Source organism: Macrobrachium rosenbergii, chromosome 49 (genome assembly GCF_040412425.1).
Source record: "Macrobrachium rosenbergii isolate ZJJX-2024 chromosome 49, ASM4041242v1, whole genome shotgun sequence".
NCBI classification, from domain to species: domain Eukaryota; kingdom Metazoa; phylum Arthropoda; class Malacostraca; order Decapoda; family Palaemonidae; genus Macrobrachium; species Macrobrachium rosenbergii.
Window position 1 is genome coordinate 31307945 of NC_089789.1, and position 21147 is coordinate 31329091.

General features: G+C 36.4%; 1 protein-coding gene and 1 long non-coding RNA gene across 15 annotated transcripts in view; both read left to right on the forward strand.

The window, feature by feature from the left end:
- LOC136832238 (recombining binding protein suppressor of hairless-like) overlaps positions 1 to 3443 on the forward strand; it is a 385818-nt gene extending 382375 nt beyond the window's left edge. For all 12 annotated transcript variants that reach the window (XM_067093094.1, XM_067093098.1, XM_067093100.1 and 9 more), the window contains 2 exons: positions 337 to 522; positions 1677 to 3443. In XM_067093094.1, the coding sequence (XP_066949195.1) occupies positions 337 to 522; positions 1677 to 2027 (537 nt within the window). In that variant the 3' untranslated portion in view covers positions 2028 to 3443. The remainder of the gene's footprint in view (positions 1 to 336; positions 523 to 1676) is intronic.
- A 2382-nt stretch (positions 3444 to 5825) lies between these two features.
- On the forward strand, positions 5826 to 21143 carry LOC136832241 (uncharacterized). Of its 3 annotated transcripts, XR_010851135.1 has the most exons (5): positions 5832 to 5898; positions 11807 to 11911; positions 15184 to 15531; positions 17015 to 17124; positions 20614 to 21143. It is a non-coding gene; the product is annotated as an uncharacterized lncRNA (long non-coding RNA). The 3 variants fall into 3 exon arrangements; XR_010851134.1 differs by lacking the exon at positions 11807 to 11911 and having other exon boundaries at positions 5826 to 5898; XR_010851136.1 differs by lacking the exon at positions 11807 to 11911 and having other exon boundaries at positions 5840 to 5903.
- Positions 21144 to 21147: the final 4 nt, after the last annotated feature.

Sequence of the window (21147 nt, forward strand, 5' to 3'; positions counted from 1 at the left end):
CTTAAGGAATCTCTACACTTGGTGTTTGGTTAATCTTTGTAAAAGTAAATTTTATTCTAGGTGTCTAGCTCTTTGCACAAACAAAGAAGTACTGTAATGTATTATTTTGATGTTCTAGCTCTTTGCACAAAAAAGGAGATACTGTAATGTATTTTGATGTTTCGGTACTTTTAGATACAGTAGGGATACTGTTTTTGTTTTATTTTTGAAATCACTAAAGGTGAGAACAATAGTTCACGGTCAAATGTTCAAAGACGTTGACCAAAATCTCGAGATTTTTTATGACCTCATTCGGCTTGTTTTACGGTGGATTGTAATCCTTGTCCTGTATTTCAGCTTAACGGTGGAGGCGATGTGGCAATGCTTGAATTGACTGGAGAATCCTTTACCCCTAATCTACGCGTGTGGTTTGGTGACGTAGAAGCAGAGACGATGTACCGATGTCAGGAATCCATGCTCTGTGTTGTGCCTGATATTTCTGCCTTCCGCAGAGGTTGGCAGTGGGTCCGTCAGCCAACACAGGTCAGTCACAGATCCGTAATCTTTCTTTTTAATACTGTATTTAGATTCCACCTGTGGGTAATTTTGTTTCTGCAGACGATCACTGTTAGTTATATGAATCGATGTCAGTGATTTTAAAAACTTTCACTAAAAAGGTCTGTCTTAGAAAGTTAATGATACAGTATACTGTGATTGTAGCTCTTCATATTCTTTACGGTCTTAGAATAACTAATGAATGTTTGCCAGCTGTGAGTTTCCACAGTGAAATCAGAAGTGTTCATGATCAGCAAACTTGATGACGTCGCGGATTTGATTTCCTGTTTTATAAGTAACTCCTCTCAGCTCCTGCGTCATGGCTGTGTGCTATCTGTAATAACTCCCGGATTTTTCGTGAATAAATGATATTTAATATCTAGTAAAAGTCTATATTTATTGGCGAATAAATGACAAAGACAATATTTGATATATTAAATACCTCTTTTCGTTTAAAACTAAATGGCAGAAAGTTATTAAATCCCGTATTCAAAGAAAGTACCATCAATTTCTGTAGCCATTGCAGTCTTAATGACAAAGAAGGTATGCAAATAAGCAGTTTTTTGTAATTACTATTCCAGTGATTTCATATCTCTATGCGCTGGATGTGACATCATTTTCCTTAATATTAAGATGAGGTTGTCATTGATGTTCGAAGTATGGTAATGTTAGGACATCAATGACAATTGCTGTACACTGACCTCTGTACAATTATGAGCGCTTTTATATTGCCAAGGAATATGTGTAATTAGTGTGACTATTATTTGATAGGACCGAGGTTATTAATTTTATGTTATTCAGTATCGAGTAAAATATTAGAATAGGATTTTTCATGTGTTAGAGAATATTTAACAAAATGTTATTCGGACATATTTTTGTATACAGTGTTACAGGCTGTTATTGTAAGATAGGGAAGGCTATGCAGTATTTTGATTCCGTGTGGGTATCTTTTAGTAATCTCTTACCATCATGACTAGACTTTTAATTTGCTTTCTGTACAATTCTCCAGTAAATATATAGAGTGATAGTAACTTGGCAGCAGGGGAGTCAAAAATAAGTTTTTTTTCTGAGGATTCCTGAAGGGTTTACAAGAGTGTTGTGAGCACCCCCAACGGAATTAAAAACATACTTTTAATTTGCAGGTACCAGTCTCACTAGTTCGGCACGATGGCATCATATATGCAACAAATCTGACCTTCACCTACACACCGGAACCAGGACCTCGACAGCATTGTCCTCAGGCCGACGACATCATGAGACCTCCGGCACATCGCTTACCTCCAGCGGCCTTGCAAGAGGTTCCTACCTCAGCCCATCATCATCACGCATCTCCTCCAGCCAACCCTCTTATTCCATTACAGTTTGAACCATCACAACCAATTCATACATCGACACAACAACAGCAGCAGCAACAGCAGCAGCAGCAGCAACAACAACAACAGCAGCAGCAACAGCAGCAACAACAACAGCAGCAGCAGCAACAGCACCTCTAGGGCATTCTTTTGTCTTCCTGTATAATTGTAGCTGGCAAGCACCCTCAGGAACTACATTACAGCTGCCCAATCATACTGGGGTAAGGTAGGGAAGGAATCGATGGGCAGGCAGGCAGGCGGCAGGCAGGCGTGTGTGTACGGTGGTGGGAAAAGCATAGTGTGTCACACTGGTGCATATATTGGATGAAGTGGACAGTAGTCATACACACTATAGACTGTGAAATTCCCAGTTATATTTACTGAGCATTATCATTGGAGTTTAATGCCCTCCCCCTCCCCCAGTGTGTTGTGAATTGTGATATGCAAAAAAAGTGTGGCCAACCGCGTGTGCCAAAATGGACACAATTTTGAAAGGTTTGGCTCACATTACAAGAGATGACAGTTTGAAAGACAGACACTTGGAAAAGTGTTGTTGTGAATGCACTGGAAAGTGTTCGTTAGTGATTATTGTGATGCGTACAACATTTTTTTCTTTGGTTATTAAAAGTGTTTATCTTCACGTCTATATGACATTCCATTTTTCTATTAATGACCACACAATGTACAAAGTGACTAGTATTTAGGAGATTTTTAAAATATTATTGTTTATGAAAAGGGAAAATTTTATCCATAGATAAAAAAAAAATCAAACTCGAAAGGTTTTGGCAACAGTTAATGATAATGATGATAAATTCATAGAGGTTCCTTCAAACTGTTTGTGATATTTTTGTACGGTATGAAAGTGAATGCAAAATATTTTTAGATCTCAATGATAGGTATTCAGAACTTTTGAGTGAATCTTTGTATTGTTTTATTTTTGTAAATATGTGCTAGATATCTTCAGCTGTTTTCATTACACAAGTATAAAGGCCAACAAAGTAATTAGTACTCACAGATTGTCACACTTGAAAGGTTGTCTATGTACTGTTAGGCTAGTATGACTGGATGTGGAGCCTGACCTTCCCAATTCTGATGTTTTCGTCATTGCCAGACAGAGCCTTATTCATCAACCAAAACTTGAACTTGCTGCAGACAGATGATATCATGATTTTGTGTATATAGATGCCTGATTTACCGGTGTAGCGTTGTAAGTAGAAATTTTGTACATCTTTGTATACAAGTATAATTTTGACACTTTGTGAAAAACGAGACAAGCAGTTATTGATAGAGCCTAATTGAGTTAAGGTGAGCTGATTAGCCACACTCTTCAGACCTGGTTTTGAATTTGGGGAGAAATAGCAGTGTCCACTTCACAGTCATAGTTGAGGTTCACAGATTCCAAGAAGGTCACATTTTCAAGTACTGTAGTTGAGCGAGCATACTTTTTGGTCACAAAAAGAAATGTGCCTCTGGTACTTGGCACATGAAGAAAATGTGGCTTGTACAGCAGTCAGTTATTGTACAGTATTTAATATGCAATAAAAATTTCAGTTTGTTTTTTCAACTTTTTCTGCCCTGTTTTTGAAAGTTACGGAGTTTTTATCTGTCCAAGTCTTGTGGAATTGGTGTTACAGAAAATCATTTTAATGGAGAAGTTCGGGCTATTTTCGTATTTATTAATAGCTATGTTGATGGAAATTTAGCTAGCATAAAATATGTGTATGGTAATAATGATTTTGACAACAAGACTTAAAGGCATCATCTAAAGAAGCCCAAGAAAAAGCAAAAATTGCCCTATATCATCAGTGAATTTTGGAATAAGTAATCAGAATAAAAATAATAATGAAAAAATGTAGGCAATAGACAAATGTTCAAAAGTAATGACAAAAGAGGTGCACAACCATTTACTGGCAATTACAGTATAAGGTGGTATTCAACCTTCAGTGATTGAGTGATTTTGGCCATAAATAAAAAATGCATCTGTATTCCTCAGTGATACTAGTATGACTTGGTCCAAATGGTTTTCAGTTTCAATACAGTCACTCAGTGTACGAGATGATAAACGACGTGTGTAGATGAAAGGGACAGTTAATATGAAGAAAATGAGATTACATTCCCTCCTCAAAACTTCAAGATTCATCAAAAGCTCAAGTCGCATTCCAAGACTTGGATTTTCCCTTTCTAAGCAACGAAGAGAAGAGATTTTTGTATGCATCCTGTAACCTCACTGTCATTTGTATAGTCGGAAAAACTCAATATTTTTTATCTGAGTTTTATTGAACATCATTTCAATGTAAAAGTCTCTTCCTCATTAAAGCTTGCTAGGTTAAATTTCTGCAGGATGAGTTGCCAGGTGGATAAGTGCAGCACAAAACATGTCTCTGACCATGTTGGTTGGGTAAGTGAAGGTGGTGGTGTGCTTTTCATTATTAGGTGTGGATAGATATCTTCGATTCATCAAAATGGGACAACCCACTCGCTGAGCAAGTCTTTTTAAGTCTTATTGTGACTAACTGGAACAACAACACCTTGTAACAGTTCCTTATGTGCCCCTACACAGCTAAACATGGAAAATTCTGCCCAAAATTAGTAGTTTTCTCATTTTTTAAAATTAATCATTAGGAGTCAAACTATCACTTCTTTTACTTTCTGTTTCATATAAAATATCCGTCAAACTTATACTTCCTAAAAATTAAGCGTAAGCTTAACTACCATTACGAAAGGTATGAATAAAATATGTTTTACAGGCTGCGACAATGTTGGTAGAACATCACATTGCATTTACAAGCTTTCATGATTTAGAAGACGTTAAAATTGGAAATTTAATGTAAAGCTTAATGTGGCTCCAGTTTTCCATTGACATAGACTGTAGTTGGAATTGCGCGCTTCTTTGTATGAATGCGCGCACATTTGCAGAATATTTCCATTTGCTAGCTGTCCAATAGTACTGCAGATACTACAAAAGCCAACAAAACACCAAGAAAATTCTTGCATTAATGTGGTTTACACCTTATGTTTTGAGATATTTATAACCTCTGTTAAGGGCTCAGTTTCAGCTGATGGTGAGAGTATGGACCTGTCTAGTAGCATTGCTGGGGGCACCTATAATCCTTTATCATAAGGTAAACTTACATATTCTTCAAGCTAACATGCACTGCCCTGTACATTCACATCACCTATATCGTGCTCCTTTAATTATAGGGGGCAAAAGTATAAAAAAAAAGACTGACAACCATTGTTGTAAGTACTGTATGGTAAAATGCCTGCTTTTAAGGCTACTAGCCAGTTAGATGAAAAAGTGTGACACCAAGATGGTATGCTTTTGTAATAATCTGAAAATAGCCGGATGAATGTGAAATGTCCTTGCGTCTTCGTGTGTCCATATATTTTGGCGTTTATTTGGCTCAGAATTTACTTGGATTCGAAGCAACTAATAAGTTTCCAAGAAGTTCATTTCAAATCTTCGTGTAACAAGGATATATACTGCAATTGGTTTACAACAGAAAGAAATTGCGTTAATTTCATATTGAATCAGTCGAATAAGGTGTATTAGTTTTAAAAGTGAAGAATTATAACGAACCTGTACACAGTTGCACGTGTAATCATTTTTCTTAATTATTTCCCTCGTTAACGAGCATGACAGTAGTTCTTTAACATCCCCAACCATAGCCCATTAATCCACCAATTGCCTTGGATCTCTCCCCCACCCACTCCCCTTTCCTTCCATAGTTAGCCATGTCAGGATATAGTATATTGAAATCCTACTAAAAATGCAAACTCTAGCGTAACCTAAGTCTTGTTGAATAATCTCAGATTTATGTAGGTCAAATCGATATCAGAATGTTAAAATTACTATGTTACTAAAACAACGAACAAGAAAAAAAGTAATTAAAAGAGATGGGTTGAAATTTTGGGTGCAGAGTTGGAACCCATGGTGGTTTCGAACTTTCGAGTCGACATTCGTGCTTTTGCTTTCGTTGGGTGAACGTCTTTCGAACTTCCGTGAAAGAGGGTAAGGTATTTGTCTTAATATTATGGTATCACTGTTGGAAAACTCGATGTTTTTTCCTCAAAGAGTGAGCCACAGTACTCAAAACTTTTTTCCTGTTTTTAATGGAGTGTTGCGACTGGAATTTGTTTTGCGTAGAACCGGTTATGCGGAACTTTTTTTTATGTCCGTCTCCGAAAAATTGTCAAAAAAATCATTGTGAAATTAAAAGTGGGAGCTAGGGGTGTCGTTATTTGTAGGATTACAGTTTTTGCTTAAGTTTGTACTTAAGCTTTGCTCGTGTTTTTGTAATTATTTGTCATTTAACTGTCCTTTTGCAGAAAGCCTTAAGTGAAGCAGTAGTGTAGGTTCATTTTCGTGTCCCTGTGTTGAAGCTCTGAAAGGCTGTTTTTAACGGAGTAGGGCCGGATTTACACTAGTTTCTTCGAAACTGTATCAAATTAGCACATTAAAAATATCAAAATTCCAGCTGCATTATTTTATTTGAAGCAATTTGGCAATCAGTTATTCGATCATGTAAAGCCATTTCGGTTCGAACTGTAGAAGTCCAGCACAGATGTAATGTCAGGTTTCCAAACTCGCTCACTGAGTGGGTTCCCATAAGGAAGCAATACCAGTTCCATCATATTTGTTGCAGGTGTTTAGTGGGCTTCATTTAATCCACCAGAAGGGTCCACTTTTGTTTTTAATTTCTAGTTCCCTAGAATGATAATTTTTAATATTCCATAGTTTAACTGAATATATTATTAATTTTTTTACACATAACTTGACAACAATGTACTTTAGGTCACACATAATTTGTTACGTAATGGTTCCCTTAGTGAGGACTAAAATTTAATGAGACTTCAGGAATTTGGCCATAGGGCAACAAATTGTAGAAATGACCAAGCTTGCCCTAGATGTGGTGAAAATCACAAATCAAATGAATGTGCTAGCAGCATTTACAAGTGTAAAAATTGTGTAAAAGGCCATAGTGATACTAAACATAAAACATATGATGGCAATAAGTGCACAGTATATAAATAATGTGTCAAAGGTGAAAAACAATACGGACCATGGCTTTGATTAATAATCTTCTATGGAATTTAATAAACTTACAGTCCGTAGGAAATAAAACCAGCATACAAGAAGAAAGCAAATTTAAAAAAGAACGAAAGACTCTCCTATTCTGTAGGAGCTACGATATTGACGAGAAAACACTGAAAGAAAATTATAAAACATAGGAAGCACCTTATTTTGAAAACGAACAAGAGCCCGCCAGAGAGAGAATTATCCCTGTGGAGGGCTGTACATAAAACCAAACAAAGTGAGCAAAGTAGTAGGTTTCTAAACTGGTTCCAGTCCGCCCAAAGCGACCTGCGGGAACCGCCCGCAACACCCACTCCGCCCTCTTTTTTTTTTTGTATGTACGTGTATGCAAAGGCATTAAAATACTCATATGACGTACACCCTATGGTCAAATCCATACTAGAGCTCTCACAAAATCTTGACTATTTTTGTGATATATGGTGTTATTTTATTAAGTCGCTAAATGTATTTATAGTTTATTTTTCCCACCGAGTTCACTCCTTGTAAATGACTGGCTGGTTCTCTCACCGGGGCATATCGGAGCGTGATGTCATCCTCGAAGTTGTCCCCTAACAAACTCGGTCCTCATTGCACATATCCCATGCCCTATTAGATTAATACATAATGTAAGTATTATGAAACAGTGTCATGTACACCAAAGTCTAAGCTACTTTCCAGTACAGCACCATACACTTGAGTATGCTGGAAACATTTTATTAACTAACATAAATCTTAACAACATTGCAAGCAGTAATAATACGCCGAAGTGGTGTGCTAGCTGTTATAAATGCTAGGTTACTTGCGAGCTGGCTAGTTCATTTTTGTGGCATTTGTCCCAGGTGTGTTGCACTGTGGCAATGATCATGATGCAAGAACCAATAAAGACTAATATTGATTACTGCTAAGGGTATAAGAGTAGCTAAATATGAGCAATCGTTAGCGGGAACAATCCTTGCCTGGAAATTGCCGTGGGGATTTGCTAATGATACGCAAATGTTTAAATACAAGGTTAAATATGAATATTTTTTCATTTAAGTTATATAAGTTTTAACATCTGTTGGCTAAATCGGCCAGTGGTGGCACTGACTTCATGTGGAGCTAAGTTTTTTTTTTTTTTTTTTTTTGGGGTGCATAACCTCGCTGGGAGCCGACGTGACTGTAAAGTGTATGCAAGATCACAATTTCTCTTGGTATCGTATAGTGGAAAAGAATCCAGAGATCTACGTCGGTCCTCACCCTCTCTTTGACAACTGAACACTCTCATGGGCCGCTTTCTTTTGAGCGAGTCAAATCAATCGGCGCTATTTCGAAAGATAGGATTTTGCAATTTCCATTTTTACGATTTTAAGCTTTACTTTATATTTATTTTCTACCACTTTCTACTATAATCTGCATAGCTTTTACTGCCAAATATTGTCATATCGAGAAGGGATTAAATTTCAAAATCGATAATTTTGGCAACTGTGCTGATCACCATATAACGAAAGAATGTATTTTGGAGTTTGTCAAATGTATCGGCTGTCTGAGAAAAACGTTAAGTTGCACGCTATGGATGTCAAGGCAGAGTAGCCGCAGTTATTGATCATGGAGAAAGGTTTTAATGTCTTAAAATGTCAGTCGGAGAGAGAACACTGAAAATTAAAGCAGATAAATAAAGAAGTATTTAGATTTCAGTATTCTGTGAGGTATTGGTAACTTAGAATTAATTGCTAACTATATTGATTGTCTTATGGCTATTAACAGTATTCTTGTCGAATATTATGATGTTTAGGGTTTGGCAAGTTATGTTATTTCCAGTGCCATGAGTTTAATGTTACAAATGTGGACGTGAAAATAAGAGGGTCTTAGAAAGCCCCTTCGGTGAAAACGGGACCTGGTAAAGAAATCTGAAAAGTAAACGATTACAAGGTCCTTCGTTAACCCAAAGTGAGGAATAAACCTTATTAGAAAGTTTATTTAGAAAGGTCAGGTAAAACACATCTCTCCTTTACAATTTTATTTACTTTTATAACGCCTGATTTTAAAAACTAACATAACCAAGAATTTCATCAAGTCTTGAGGTTTGCTCCTCTGAAATTGGTTTTGGAGGGAGAATTTTAGCCAACACTTGTTCAGAATTATCAAATCGTCCATAATTGAATGCTATTCGGGTTTTTGGCGTAATTTTAGGCGATTTAGAAGCAAGTAACATTCCATGCAGCTGAAAGACAGGCAGGCATTTGATGTTCATCATAGTTATGTCAAAATAATCTTAAGGAATAAATGAGCTATTAAACTCGGTGCCCATTTCATTATCGAGGAAGCCAACCTCAAGGAATTAACAAAAAAAAAAAAATTAGGTTCATTTTGAATTTAACTTCAAACGTATGTTTTTCCGTTGTCCGTGCTAAGTATATTGATTTGAAAATATCTTGGACTATTGATATGGTACTTTTTATGTAAAAATAATTGGTTTTTGTCAAAAGAAATGAGTAAGATGAGTTACCCTGATGGTGACCATGAGTCACGGTGTGATAACAATGAGTCCTGGCTAAGTTGTCAAGATACCAGGAAGGAGGATGAGTTAATAGTAAAGCATATGCCTTGATAAACAAAAAATTCAGTCTTGTAGCATACGTTGAAAACTGAGTTATAAAGACGTTATCCCAAGGCTCTGTTTTAACTGCTTATTTTATTGCTGGGAAAATCTTTCCTATCTTAAGTCAAGGAAGCGACTGGGTTTGAGGGGGACAAGAGGTCACCGACAATAGTGTGTTTACGAGTATTGGGACTAGTTTTGGTAGAATATGTGGGTTCAGATTGTGGCCTTTGAAAGAGATTTTGTGGACAAAACAGTAAGTAGACTAGGGATTGTCTCTCTTCATAATATTTGTAGGGCTGGGATGGGGGGAGAGGGAGGGGAAGAGTGATCTCCCGTCGTCTCCTTGCAGAGGTAGCCGAATTAGGACAGCTACAGGTATTTTCTCTTAAATCCAATCTTCAGAAAGTCATAAAATATTCAAATTTGTAGGTAGTTTTTGTTGAGGTATGTTTAGTCTTGACAAATAAAATTTTATTTGTTCTTGAAAATGAAGACTATATACTTTCACTGCCAGTTAACAAGAATTCGCCATTAGTTGCCTCTATTTCTTAACGGCCGATTTAAAGCCTAGATCTTCATACATCCAAATATTAAAAATATCCTTGACATAGGAAAAAATCATCCCAAAATTACGATAATTTTGTATATTATTCGTCGACTTTTTAGCCTTGCCTAAAGCTTTCCATTGTTTCTGTTAATTGTAAGTTGACTGGTCAAGTTACAAGGTTTATTAAAAAAGTTCTTGGTCTCTCTTAGAAAGCGTCACCAGAGAAGAGACAGCTCTTCATTCATTTTCAAATGTCTGCTCTGACTTCAGTGCACCTGATCCACCGATGATCAAGCATTGCTACCCGGCATTATGGACCTTCAAATACTCGTCTACAACTTAGATATATATGGTTACTACGCACGTGCTATATGAGCTTAGGGAATAATGTAGAAGTTGCATTGCCCGGGCATGAGGCAACATTTCAGTAACAATTGACCTTCTCAGCCACCTCAAAAGATGCTGTGTTGACAAAAGCATTGACTAAGACCAACAGCAAGCCTGCTTGCAGCTTTCCGGTTACACGTTGATAATTGTTTCAGGTAACTCAGGTGCGTCATATTCCGTCAAATGGTTTCGCCCCTTTCCAGCTGCTGTAGACCAACGCCGCTCTTAGAATCCTAGAGCCAACAGCTACCATGGTGCAGGTTGCTACCACGTGAATTTTTGGAGAGGTAGAGAACCAGGATGATTTAATGGCGTGCTTTGAATCTTTCATCAAATCCAAGGTGGGGAACCCTTGCCTCCTTATGGGTTGTAAGATGTAGAAAATTTCCACTTTGGCCAGCTTCGATGCTGGTGTCAACATTTGTGGTACCCTTTCTGTAGACAGCTTCTCATTTCCCCTCTGTGGGTCTAAAAAATGTGGTGGGTTAATAACGATAGTCGTGGTCTCTGCTATCTCATCTGTCATCCGTATTCATGCGACAAAGGATACCCACTTGTTCATTGATGGCTGGAGTTTTGGACGTCCCGATAAGGGATAGTTATCTGTGCTGTCTGTCCCACCTGACTTAGCAGCCCTCTTCTTAATGATTAAGAGTACAGGAAGACCTCACCAAGTGAGCTGACCCTGTCGCAATGGATTTCTTTATATTTACAGTTAATCTTTTGAAGATGCTTAATCACTGAGCTGCCTTTATTTCGTCCATTTCTAGTATTTGCTTGTGCCTAGTTTCTTTTAGAGCCTTACATGCAATGTATACAGTTCGATTTCTTGTCTTAACTTTTCCTTCCCTTTTCTCAGGTCTCACTTCTCCAGAGAGACTTTGTGAGACCTGTAACTCACTTGTCTTTGACATAATAACAGACATTTTGAAATGTATGCGGCTTAGTTCATATTGAATAACCAATACACACTTATCATAATATTAAGAGATTGATAACGTCTTTAGTTTTCTCTTGAAAACTAGATATTTTTAGGCCTCCTGATTTCAAGTGGGAGCTCATTGTACGGCCTAAAACCAACATTCAGAGTTCATCTTGAGACCACCTGTTGCCAATATTGTGCTGACTCCATCCATTGGCTGTATTATACGCAACAAGTCTCTCAAGTATTTTGAAATTAAGTCTTGATAGGTTGAGTCATTGCATATTACTAACATTATTTTTTCTAGCTTTGATAAGGAGCCAGTGGAACTGAATAAAGTGGTCATCTTGTCTCGAGGTGTAATACACTTTATTAATGTTGTTGCCCTATTTAATATATTTTGCAGCTTCCTGAGTTGCAGCTAAGGAAGATTGATAGTTGCAATAGTCCACTCTGAATACTACAGTAGACCACAAGTCTCTTATAGAACGCTCATCAAGATATAATTAAGGTAAAATTTCTAAGATGTTGGCTAGTACCCTTAAAACACTATACTGTGAGACAAATGACACTCTTTTGGTACATTACACTCTTATGGTACACCTGAGTATCATACTCTTATCAGCAGTCAGAACTGGATTACTGCAGCATTTAAGCTGAAAATCAAGATTTTTAAAAGTTATTTTCCTCTTTATTAACACATGTTCTAGCATGTATAGTTATATGAGCAGTTGTAAGAAACTACGCCAGGAAATTTTGCTTGTTACTCTTTTTTCTGAGCGAGGTAGCCTCTTATAGAATTGATTTGCACACGACAATTTTATCTAAGAGAAAATGACAAAGCGGTTACTGGACCCAACTATATAATTGAAGTTCTTTAAATAGTTAGAAATAATACAACAAAAGTGAATTTCATGTGCTTTACAGGCGTTTTGCATTTGTTTTGCAGAATTGACAGCAATGCCGAATTGTCTTGGTTTTCCCTATAAAAAGAAAAAGAGATATTAATAATGTTCAGTGTCCCTGTGGGATCCATATGAATAAGGTTCATCATCTGATTAATAATAGTGATAACCTTTGTCATATTGTGTTTAGTTCCCATTACAATGCTTCTGCAATAAAAGTTGTGCTTTGGAAAACCACTTGTATTGCATACTTACGAATCTCTTTTTATATCAGATTTTTTTTTAAAAACTAAAGTAATTTTCAATTTTAACAACAACCCTTGGCAGGTCAAGGGTAGCATTTCATATTTTTACGAATGCCGAGGGCCTTGTTGGGTTCAGGAGCGAGGGGGAGAGGAGTCGTTGAAATTTAGGATTTTCATTTGATCAAATTACTTGTTGAACCATAGCCAAAGTTTTAGAAGGCAATATTACTGTCCATGTAGTTACAGAGGTCATTAACGACCGCCTCTGCCGAATCGCGCTGGAAGTTTGTATTGGGACTTCGTGTGAATTTAAATTTCTGGTGCTTATCATGACGGGGTTTAATGGAAATCAGCAAACTGTGCGCACGAAGAAATTTCACATTTCATGAATGCTTGGAAAGCTCATCCCCTAAACAAACGAAGGGTATTTGGATTCGATGGAGGTGATGAGAAAAATCCTCTAACCCAAAATAAATCCTGTGCAACATACGCTCTGGCTCATCCTTCATTGCAATTTTCAAGAAAATTATAGATTAATGGGTTACTATAACATCAGGGAAATTTTGTATTTAAAAGTTTAGCCTCTTGATATTCCGTTATTCGTCTATCCATTCAATTTTTCACATTTGGTGCTTTTACTTTCAGGATCTTGATCATTGTTTATGAGTTTTTCCCGTATAAAAACCTGACGACTTAAAAAACATGGTGGCATATTTTTAAATCAACTGTTATAAATAACATTCAGACAGACATGTTTTGTTTATAATTGAAATAGCCCCTCCAACCTGCACTAGAAATGGTCTAACACTCTCTAACCTTATACTGGAGTGTATGTGAAAATACCGTTTTCTATTATTCCATTTTCTCTCACGTTCTCCCATTTAGCACTGCAGTGGATGGTAACGTAAACCGTATGAGGTCTAAGGCAACGAACTTTTGTCATGTGTATACAATACCTAATGCAAACAAGAGAAGTTTAAGACTCATTAACTGTCAGGTTTTGTACATTGCTGATAACAAGGGTGGTTATCCATATTCGGGTTCACTTTATCAAAAACAGTAACCCAGACGATTAACAACCTTACTGGTTTGTGTGTGTAAAAGGAAATTGTCCAGATTATACCACTTGTCTAGGAATTAGTTGTGTATGATGATAAAACGGTACTTGCCGAAATATGCTGAAGACCTGGAAATACTTTGGATATAGACAGGACCAGAACACCCTGCCCTGGAGAATTAGTTTAAACGATATTATTGGTCGTATATGTTTGGCGTGTAATAACGTGTGCGTCTTTGAATGTGCAAACTTTTGTCATTCACACCCTCTAAAAAATTACATATGCCTTTACAAATAAGATTTTAGAAACTAGCAATCTGTCTTGTCGCATCAAAGATACGAAGAACCTCTGTACAAAGGAGGCAATATAGCCTAATTATTTTAGATACATTTTAAGCAGAATTAACTTTTCACATTTAATTTTGCCGTACAGTTTAAAATGAGATGACGTCGTTTTGTCAAGTACCCACAACGGCACAAGAGAATATTTCCCATTAAGAGAATATTGGATGAAAACAAGGTCTTCAATAATAAATTGCATATCGAAAAACATATAGACTTCTCAGAAAAAAATATATCAAAGAGAAAAATGGAACACGGCTGCTAGTTTAAATTGATCCAATAGTTTCGTAAAACAAAAACTTGCCTAAGTGTTGCAGTCTGTCTCAAGGTTTGCGAAGTTAAAAGGCTTGAACTACGCTTTGAATGCTTATTTGATGAACTGATAGTTAAACAGCATAACTGTTTCGTATCTCTTCAAATTATGCCATAAAAAAAACTATCCGGGGAACGCCCTGGTCTGAATTTGCAACATTGAATGACTTATAAACAATTGAGCCGTTAGCTAGATTTTGCAGGTAACTGGATTACGCTTGTGTGAAAGACTCCGCAAGATCTTAGTTTCTCGGATAAGCTTTTGTGTAAAATAATATATATTGTAGGTTATTTTTTTTAATAGTATGTGACTGCAAAACCAAAGTTCTAGTTTTAGAGATGTTCATTTTTTGTCAGGTTGAATTTGATGTTAACTAAACGCAGTGCCCGAAAGTACGGACATATCTTTTAGCTGGAAAACAGAGTTTAAAGGTGTGCAGCAACAAACTTTTCAATTAAGGATGCTGGGATCATGTCAAGATTAGCGAACCCAACATCATGTCAAGAACAGCCAACCCAATGATCCCCATGTAAAGAATGGCCAACCCTTTCCGGTTCGAACTCCAATTCCACATGAGGGGTAGAACTAAACACGGCGAAACAGTGATTCATCTACACTGTTTCGCCGTGTTTAGCACTAGCCCCTTGAGGGCCAAATATATTTCGCCTTGTTTAGTACTAGCCCCTGGGGGATCAATGTCTGGTACTGAAGTGTTCATGTCTAGAGCAGCGAACCCGATTATTCCCATGTAAAGAATAACGAACCCAATAATCTTCTTGTAAAGAAAGCGAACCCTGCTGCTAGTGGGTTCGCTAATCTTGACTTGCTCCTTTAATTTTAAGATTAAATAATAACAAATTATGGAAGATGAACGAAAAAAAGAGGGAACGAAAAATTCTGACTAGTTTTCTCTTGTTTCAGGTCACCCTTTACAGGAAAGATTTGAGGGGCGTTCTTCAAAATCAGTCGATCAACGAATATCATTTTAGCTTGAAGATTGGAGGGCCATGCTTCAAGATTTTCGATGATCTTAGTTTGAAAGAAAGTATTGTGCTTAAAGTTCCATGAAGATGCTTATAGTTTAAAGAAGGGAGGCCATACGACAAGATCGAAGATGATTTCGTTGTGAAGACTGGAGACCCGTATGTCAAGATTGACTTCGTCGCATAATAGGCTACTTATCAACAATTATTGTTTATTTTCAATGAAATGTCAGTGATTTCAATCTCATCTTTGATCATCATTGCTTTGTATTAGTTCTGAATTCTTGTAAGTACAGTGTTAATGGTGGTATTCATTTGTAAAAATTTAGATTATTTTCTCTCGTCATAATGTTAGGAACAATCAATGGCGTTTGACTAGTGGTAGGTCCATGGTTCTCATGAGGGTGGTGGTTGGTTTACGTATAGATAAAGCCGGCCTTATCCTATAGCGCAGGCTGCTTGCCCTGATGGTCTGTTGGTGTGGTGCTGTGTTGTAGGAAGACTGGTGTGGGTGCCAGAATTTTTTAACCAGCTGTTTTAATATGTTAGTTGGCACTTAATTCTACTTATTACTAATTCCTTCATTTTTTCTGCTTTTCAAACTAGATATTAACAGGATAATGCAAAGAGAATTTTGCTTAGTTTTCACCTTTCTCATCTCAGTACCACAAAGTAAGTGATTCTTTACAGATTTTTCTTGCATATCTTATGTACGTTGGTGGGAGTTGTTAATTTTGACAAACGGGATTGGCTGAGGTTTAACATTTTTAAATTTTTTTTTATGTTAAATTTGCTGTTGTAAAAATATTATCAATGAAAAGCGTAAAGATGCGGTATTTTGTTGTTTCATAATATATACTAATAAGAGAGGGTTTGCTGATCAAGTTTTTAAAGTATAAGCAGTATAATAATGAATTCGCATTCTGGGTTCCAGCTTTTATATTCATAATTATTGTGTGCTGTATATTTAAGTAGTAATTTATGAATGTATGAATAGTCTGTTGAGGGAATGCGAGGAGTAAATTAAAATGTAACGTAGGTTTGTTTGTGATATAGGTGTGTGTGAGAAAGTGGAATGGGGAGTGTTTGGTGTTAGTCAATAGTAAGAATAGGAGAAAGTGTTGGTACTATGGTCATGCAGACCTCGGAACTAGAGAAGCTACAAAAAGCTAGATTGAAGTTGCCTTTACAGCAGGGTTCCACAAAAATGTGTGAATGACTGGCGCAAATTACACACCAAGTACCGAGTAGAGTTTGTGAATGTTAAATGCCTGGTGTCTCAGTGTACTATATACATCACAGTACTCACTGAGGGGATCACAGATAAGCTGTAGTATCAAAGGATTTTGCTTCTAGGTTGATGGACGATACCGTTAAAGCCCGATTTTTAAAGTGGTGAGTGGTCTAGATTGATTGGAGTGAGATCTTAGGTCATCACCAGGGCTCTTTTATTTTGACACTGGCAGCATTTGAGGAAGGGCCCGTTATGTTATAAGGCCGCCTTAATCAAAACCAACTATGCAAGACCTGGGGAATATTGAAGGATAACTGGAATAATCTAGAATCTAGATGATAGGAGTTCAGTTTTGTTCGGTATGAAAGGCAAAGTTTTCTGAGGCAACACGGAATCTTTCAAGTACTCATGTTTGCCTGATGCTTTACGTAACAATTTCAGCATTATTAAAGATTGTTGTTTAAAGATAGAATTGCCACTTTCAACAGGGTTTTACAAGGATTGGTAAACTCACTACATCTTTTTCGAGTTACAGGGATCTCGGTTGCGAAAAGTCCGCCACTGTCATCTATGCAGAAGACGGCAAACACTACTGTTAGCAACATGTGACTGAAGACAAACTTTCATCTGATCATTATTTTACTGGTAAGGTTTTTAGATTTTGTGATCAGAGTTACATTTGTAATAATTTTTGGGAAACTAGGCTTATTTTTGGTATAAAAAAAAAGAGCATGGTGTGTTTTTGGTAAAAGCTTCATGTGTAAATGTTTAGTAAAAAACTTTTTTTACTTACGCTCTAACAGAAATTGAACAAAATATTTTTTTTTCTAACGATATACTGTACTACATTCATGTTATGTAACTTTTTACTTAAACGCTTTAGTGACTGTGTGACGGAACATGATTTACGACAAATACGGTTTTGGTTTTGATAGTCACATTTAACAGATGACTTAGTCTCTTCTCAAGCTTATCTAAAATGGTTGTGGTTTCGGACAAACGCAGTGCAGTGATATCTCTTACCTAAACTCACCCTTATTGCTGCAGTTGTTCCCTCCTTCCACCAGCATTGGTCTGCTCTTCCTCCTCCTATCTTCATTACTACTACTACTACTACTACTACTACTACTACTACTACTACTACTACTACTACTACGTCTTATCTATCTCTATTTCTATTGGTTAGCTTAGATTGAGTTGAACTAGACCCTTGCTTGCCCCGAGTATGGTAACGTGTGTGAGAGTAATTTGTCTGGTGTGGACCTGTGACATCAACCAGCAGACGTCTACCTCTTACTCATTTATTCACTCCTACCCGAATCGTCCAATGTCTGTATGCCTCGTCGATTTACACATTTTAAATATTTTTGATTTTATCTTTTGTTATACTTTCTTTTGAAGGTTCTTATTTCATTGCTTTAATTTTATGATTTGCATTCTTGAAGCCCCCTTTTTTATGCATTCGCTGTGATTATTTTAGTCCTATTTGTTTTTCCTCATTATATCTGTTGTGTAATGTCTACTCGGATTTATAATTCCCCTTGACCACCAAGCAGCCATATCTGTTGTATGTCATCAATAATACTTAAGTAGTTTTAAAATCCTACCGAGCTTTTCTGATTTATTTTTGAGGGTCTAATTACAACTTCATGGTTTCCAGGCCATTTTCTGTGATTTTTTTTTATTCTCACTTAGTTTTCGTCGTATTCTTCATATTCTGTTGTGCTCGGCTGGTTTTTTTTCCACTTTATTCCTTTTCTGTGAGGGTTTCCTTATTCACAGTTTATCCAGGTACTGAATTTTTAATTAGTTGCAATTTACTTAAGAAATAATTCATTCAACGAATAAACCCTTCAGGCCAACTCTGAGAGTCGTGTGGCTAAATTGTAATAATAATTCTGACAAAGTTTTCATTTTTGTTTTGTTTCTCTGGACTATTATTTGAAGTTTTCGTTTCTAGTTTTAGGTGACAGTTTATAGTTACTTTTTGTTTAATAATTATTATATCTTTATTCATCACTACTGAGCTCTTCACAAAGCGAACTTTATTTTTCAAGTCACTCAACAAGCCATTTCCGTCATTTGTTCCTTTAGGTTGTAGCTTTCCATTCGTACATAAATTTGATATGACATCCCGTTTGAAGGACTAATTTGACTGATATGAACATTTTTCAATGTTCCTGAGATTAAAAAGAAAATACCAGTAAAATTTCAAAATGAAACTAAGTTTTCAAGTGTACCATCTTTAGAATGAAACGAGCGTGCATTTTGTGACTAAAACCCGCTTCATGAGAAGCCATAACAAGCATATTTACTCATTTCTCTATTAGCTTTTCATGCCTGATCGCGATTCATCGCTTGCTGCTCCTCACAGAGACTCAAGTTCTGTAGCTAGTCTTAGTTATGGTCACTAAGTCAAAGTTAGACGTGATAAGCTCAGATTAGTAAATTGCTTCCTGAGATGAGACTTCAGATTTGTCGCCAGTAAGTTATTCTAATTAAAGGTAAATTTTTTTATTTAGTTACTAGGTAGTAGTTTTTCGGACATTTCATAGACTACTACACTTGACTTTTAATTGTAACAGCTACTGACTCGACCAAAAAGTTGTATATGAAACAGCGTATGTATTAGAAAATCTTTTCAGCACTGTTGAAGTTCGTGCACTACGAATTGACAGTAACCTGTTTTAAGTTTTACTCCATTTTTTCTTAATACTAGACTCTGCTTTTTTTTTTTAGGTCACCAAAAACTACGCCAATATATCCCCTGTTAATGATGAGAAATTGCTCATAAAACTAAAATTGTTATTTTCAGAAGTAATTTTTTAAGCTTTATTATATGATAACTGGAATAAGATTCCAATATTTATTTTAACGCTGCTTGTGAACCGTCATGCTTTTAAAAAATTGTTTTCACTAGGCCGTCATCAAACTAAATTCAGGCTACCATTACTGTGCATTTCAGAAAGTATTGCTCTAATGTTCATTGCATTAATACCAAACACGTTATTTGCTTGCTTGAATTTAATTTTGTTGGCGAGTTAAGATTTTGAAGATGCTAAGCTATCTGAACATTCCCAATTCACTCTTACTCAGACGCAGTTTTTATATTAGTTTTAGCATATTTTAGCTCATAATTTTCTTATTAACTGTCGTAATTGCAAAATTTAATGCTTGAAAACTGGATTAAGGCCATTAATTTTCAGTAAATTCCGTTTAAATAAGAAGCAATGCTTCGGCAAAAATTCGATAATCTGGTTCCACTTGTAACGTTAGTGGTTCACCATTAATTTTTCTAAAGTCTAAATTTACTTCCATGAACATATTTTTAATGTAACTTTTACATTATTCGTTATTATCTAGAGGCAAATTTTCCCTTCAGCTCTATAATATCGATATTGTTGCACACTCATAATCTAATTCGAAACCTCTGTTGAGTCCAGAGCCACGGAAGGTAATTTCAATGGTCATTTCTACTTCGGCCTATAGTTTTATATTACATATATGAAGCCAAATCTCTGAAACCATCCCATTTAATCAGATCCCTTTCATTTTGTTAGGAATACAAAATAAAAATATGGCTGTTTAACCTTCGATGCACAGGCTTTGATGCGGTTGCAAATTAGTTTCGTTTCGAAATTTACCAGCGTGTTTATCTTTTAAGTCTAGGTTCTATTAGTATTGCTCTTAAGTATTGTAAAAGTCGCGTCATGATTTTGACTGGACAAGAAAAAGCTCGGTGAATTTAAGCTTGAGGAGTGTTGGTGCGACTATAAGATTGTTTGAAGATTACCAAACTCTCTGCTTAGATTCTGAAGTTTTATAATCACTCTCTACAGTAGATTGTTATTCGTTAGATTGTTTGAAGATTACCAAACTCGCTGCTTAGATTCTGAAGTTTTATAATCACTCTCTACAGTAGATTGTTATTCGTTAATGACTCAAAGAAAGTCCTTTCATCATTCGTTAATGACTCAAAGAAAGTCCTTCCATCATTCGTTAATGACTCAAAGAAACCCTTCCATCAGCGAAATAAGCGAATACAAAAAGGTTAAATAACTGATGCTAGCTCATGGCATAAATTTACATGAATGTTATGCTGTATTATATTAATAAATATACTTAGTTTTACAGCTGACTGGTGGACGTTGTTGCCATGGGACAGGAAACAGTGCAAGTCAGTAAAAGGATTTTTATCAAGAGGCACATTCAAGAACTACTTTTGCGAGGTGCCAACGATCCTCCAGTCTACTGTTGAGTGGAGAGCAGTGTAGTGGACCTTGCAGACTTTTTTGGATGTGCGTACAAGACTACGATAGCCTTCAATTCAGATGGGTAATATTCGAAGACACCCTACCTCCCATAGTGGGACTCAACCCATACTGTTTTCGGCAAGGATTAACGGAAAACATTGTGAATGGCAGCATTATTTCAGTTCGCCTCACCGTAACTTAGTTACGGTGAGGCGAACTCGTACTGCCATTCACTGAATGTTTTACGTTAATACTTGCAAAAAACAGTATGGGTTTCCCACTGTGGAAGGTGCGGTGTCTTCGAATATTACCCATCATTCAAGGTTATCTAGCGATTTATATTAAAGGAGAGATGGCGGAATAAACATTGTGACTAAGGAGGATTGATAAATAAAAAGAGGTCAAAGGTTCTTTC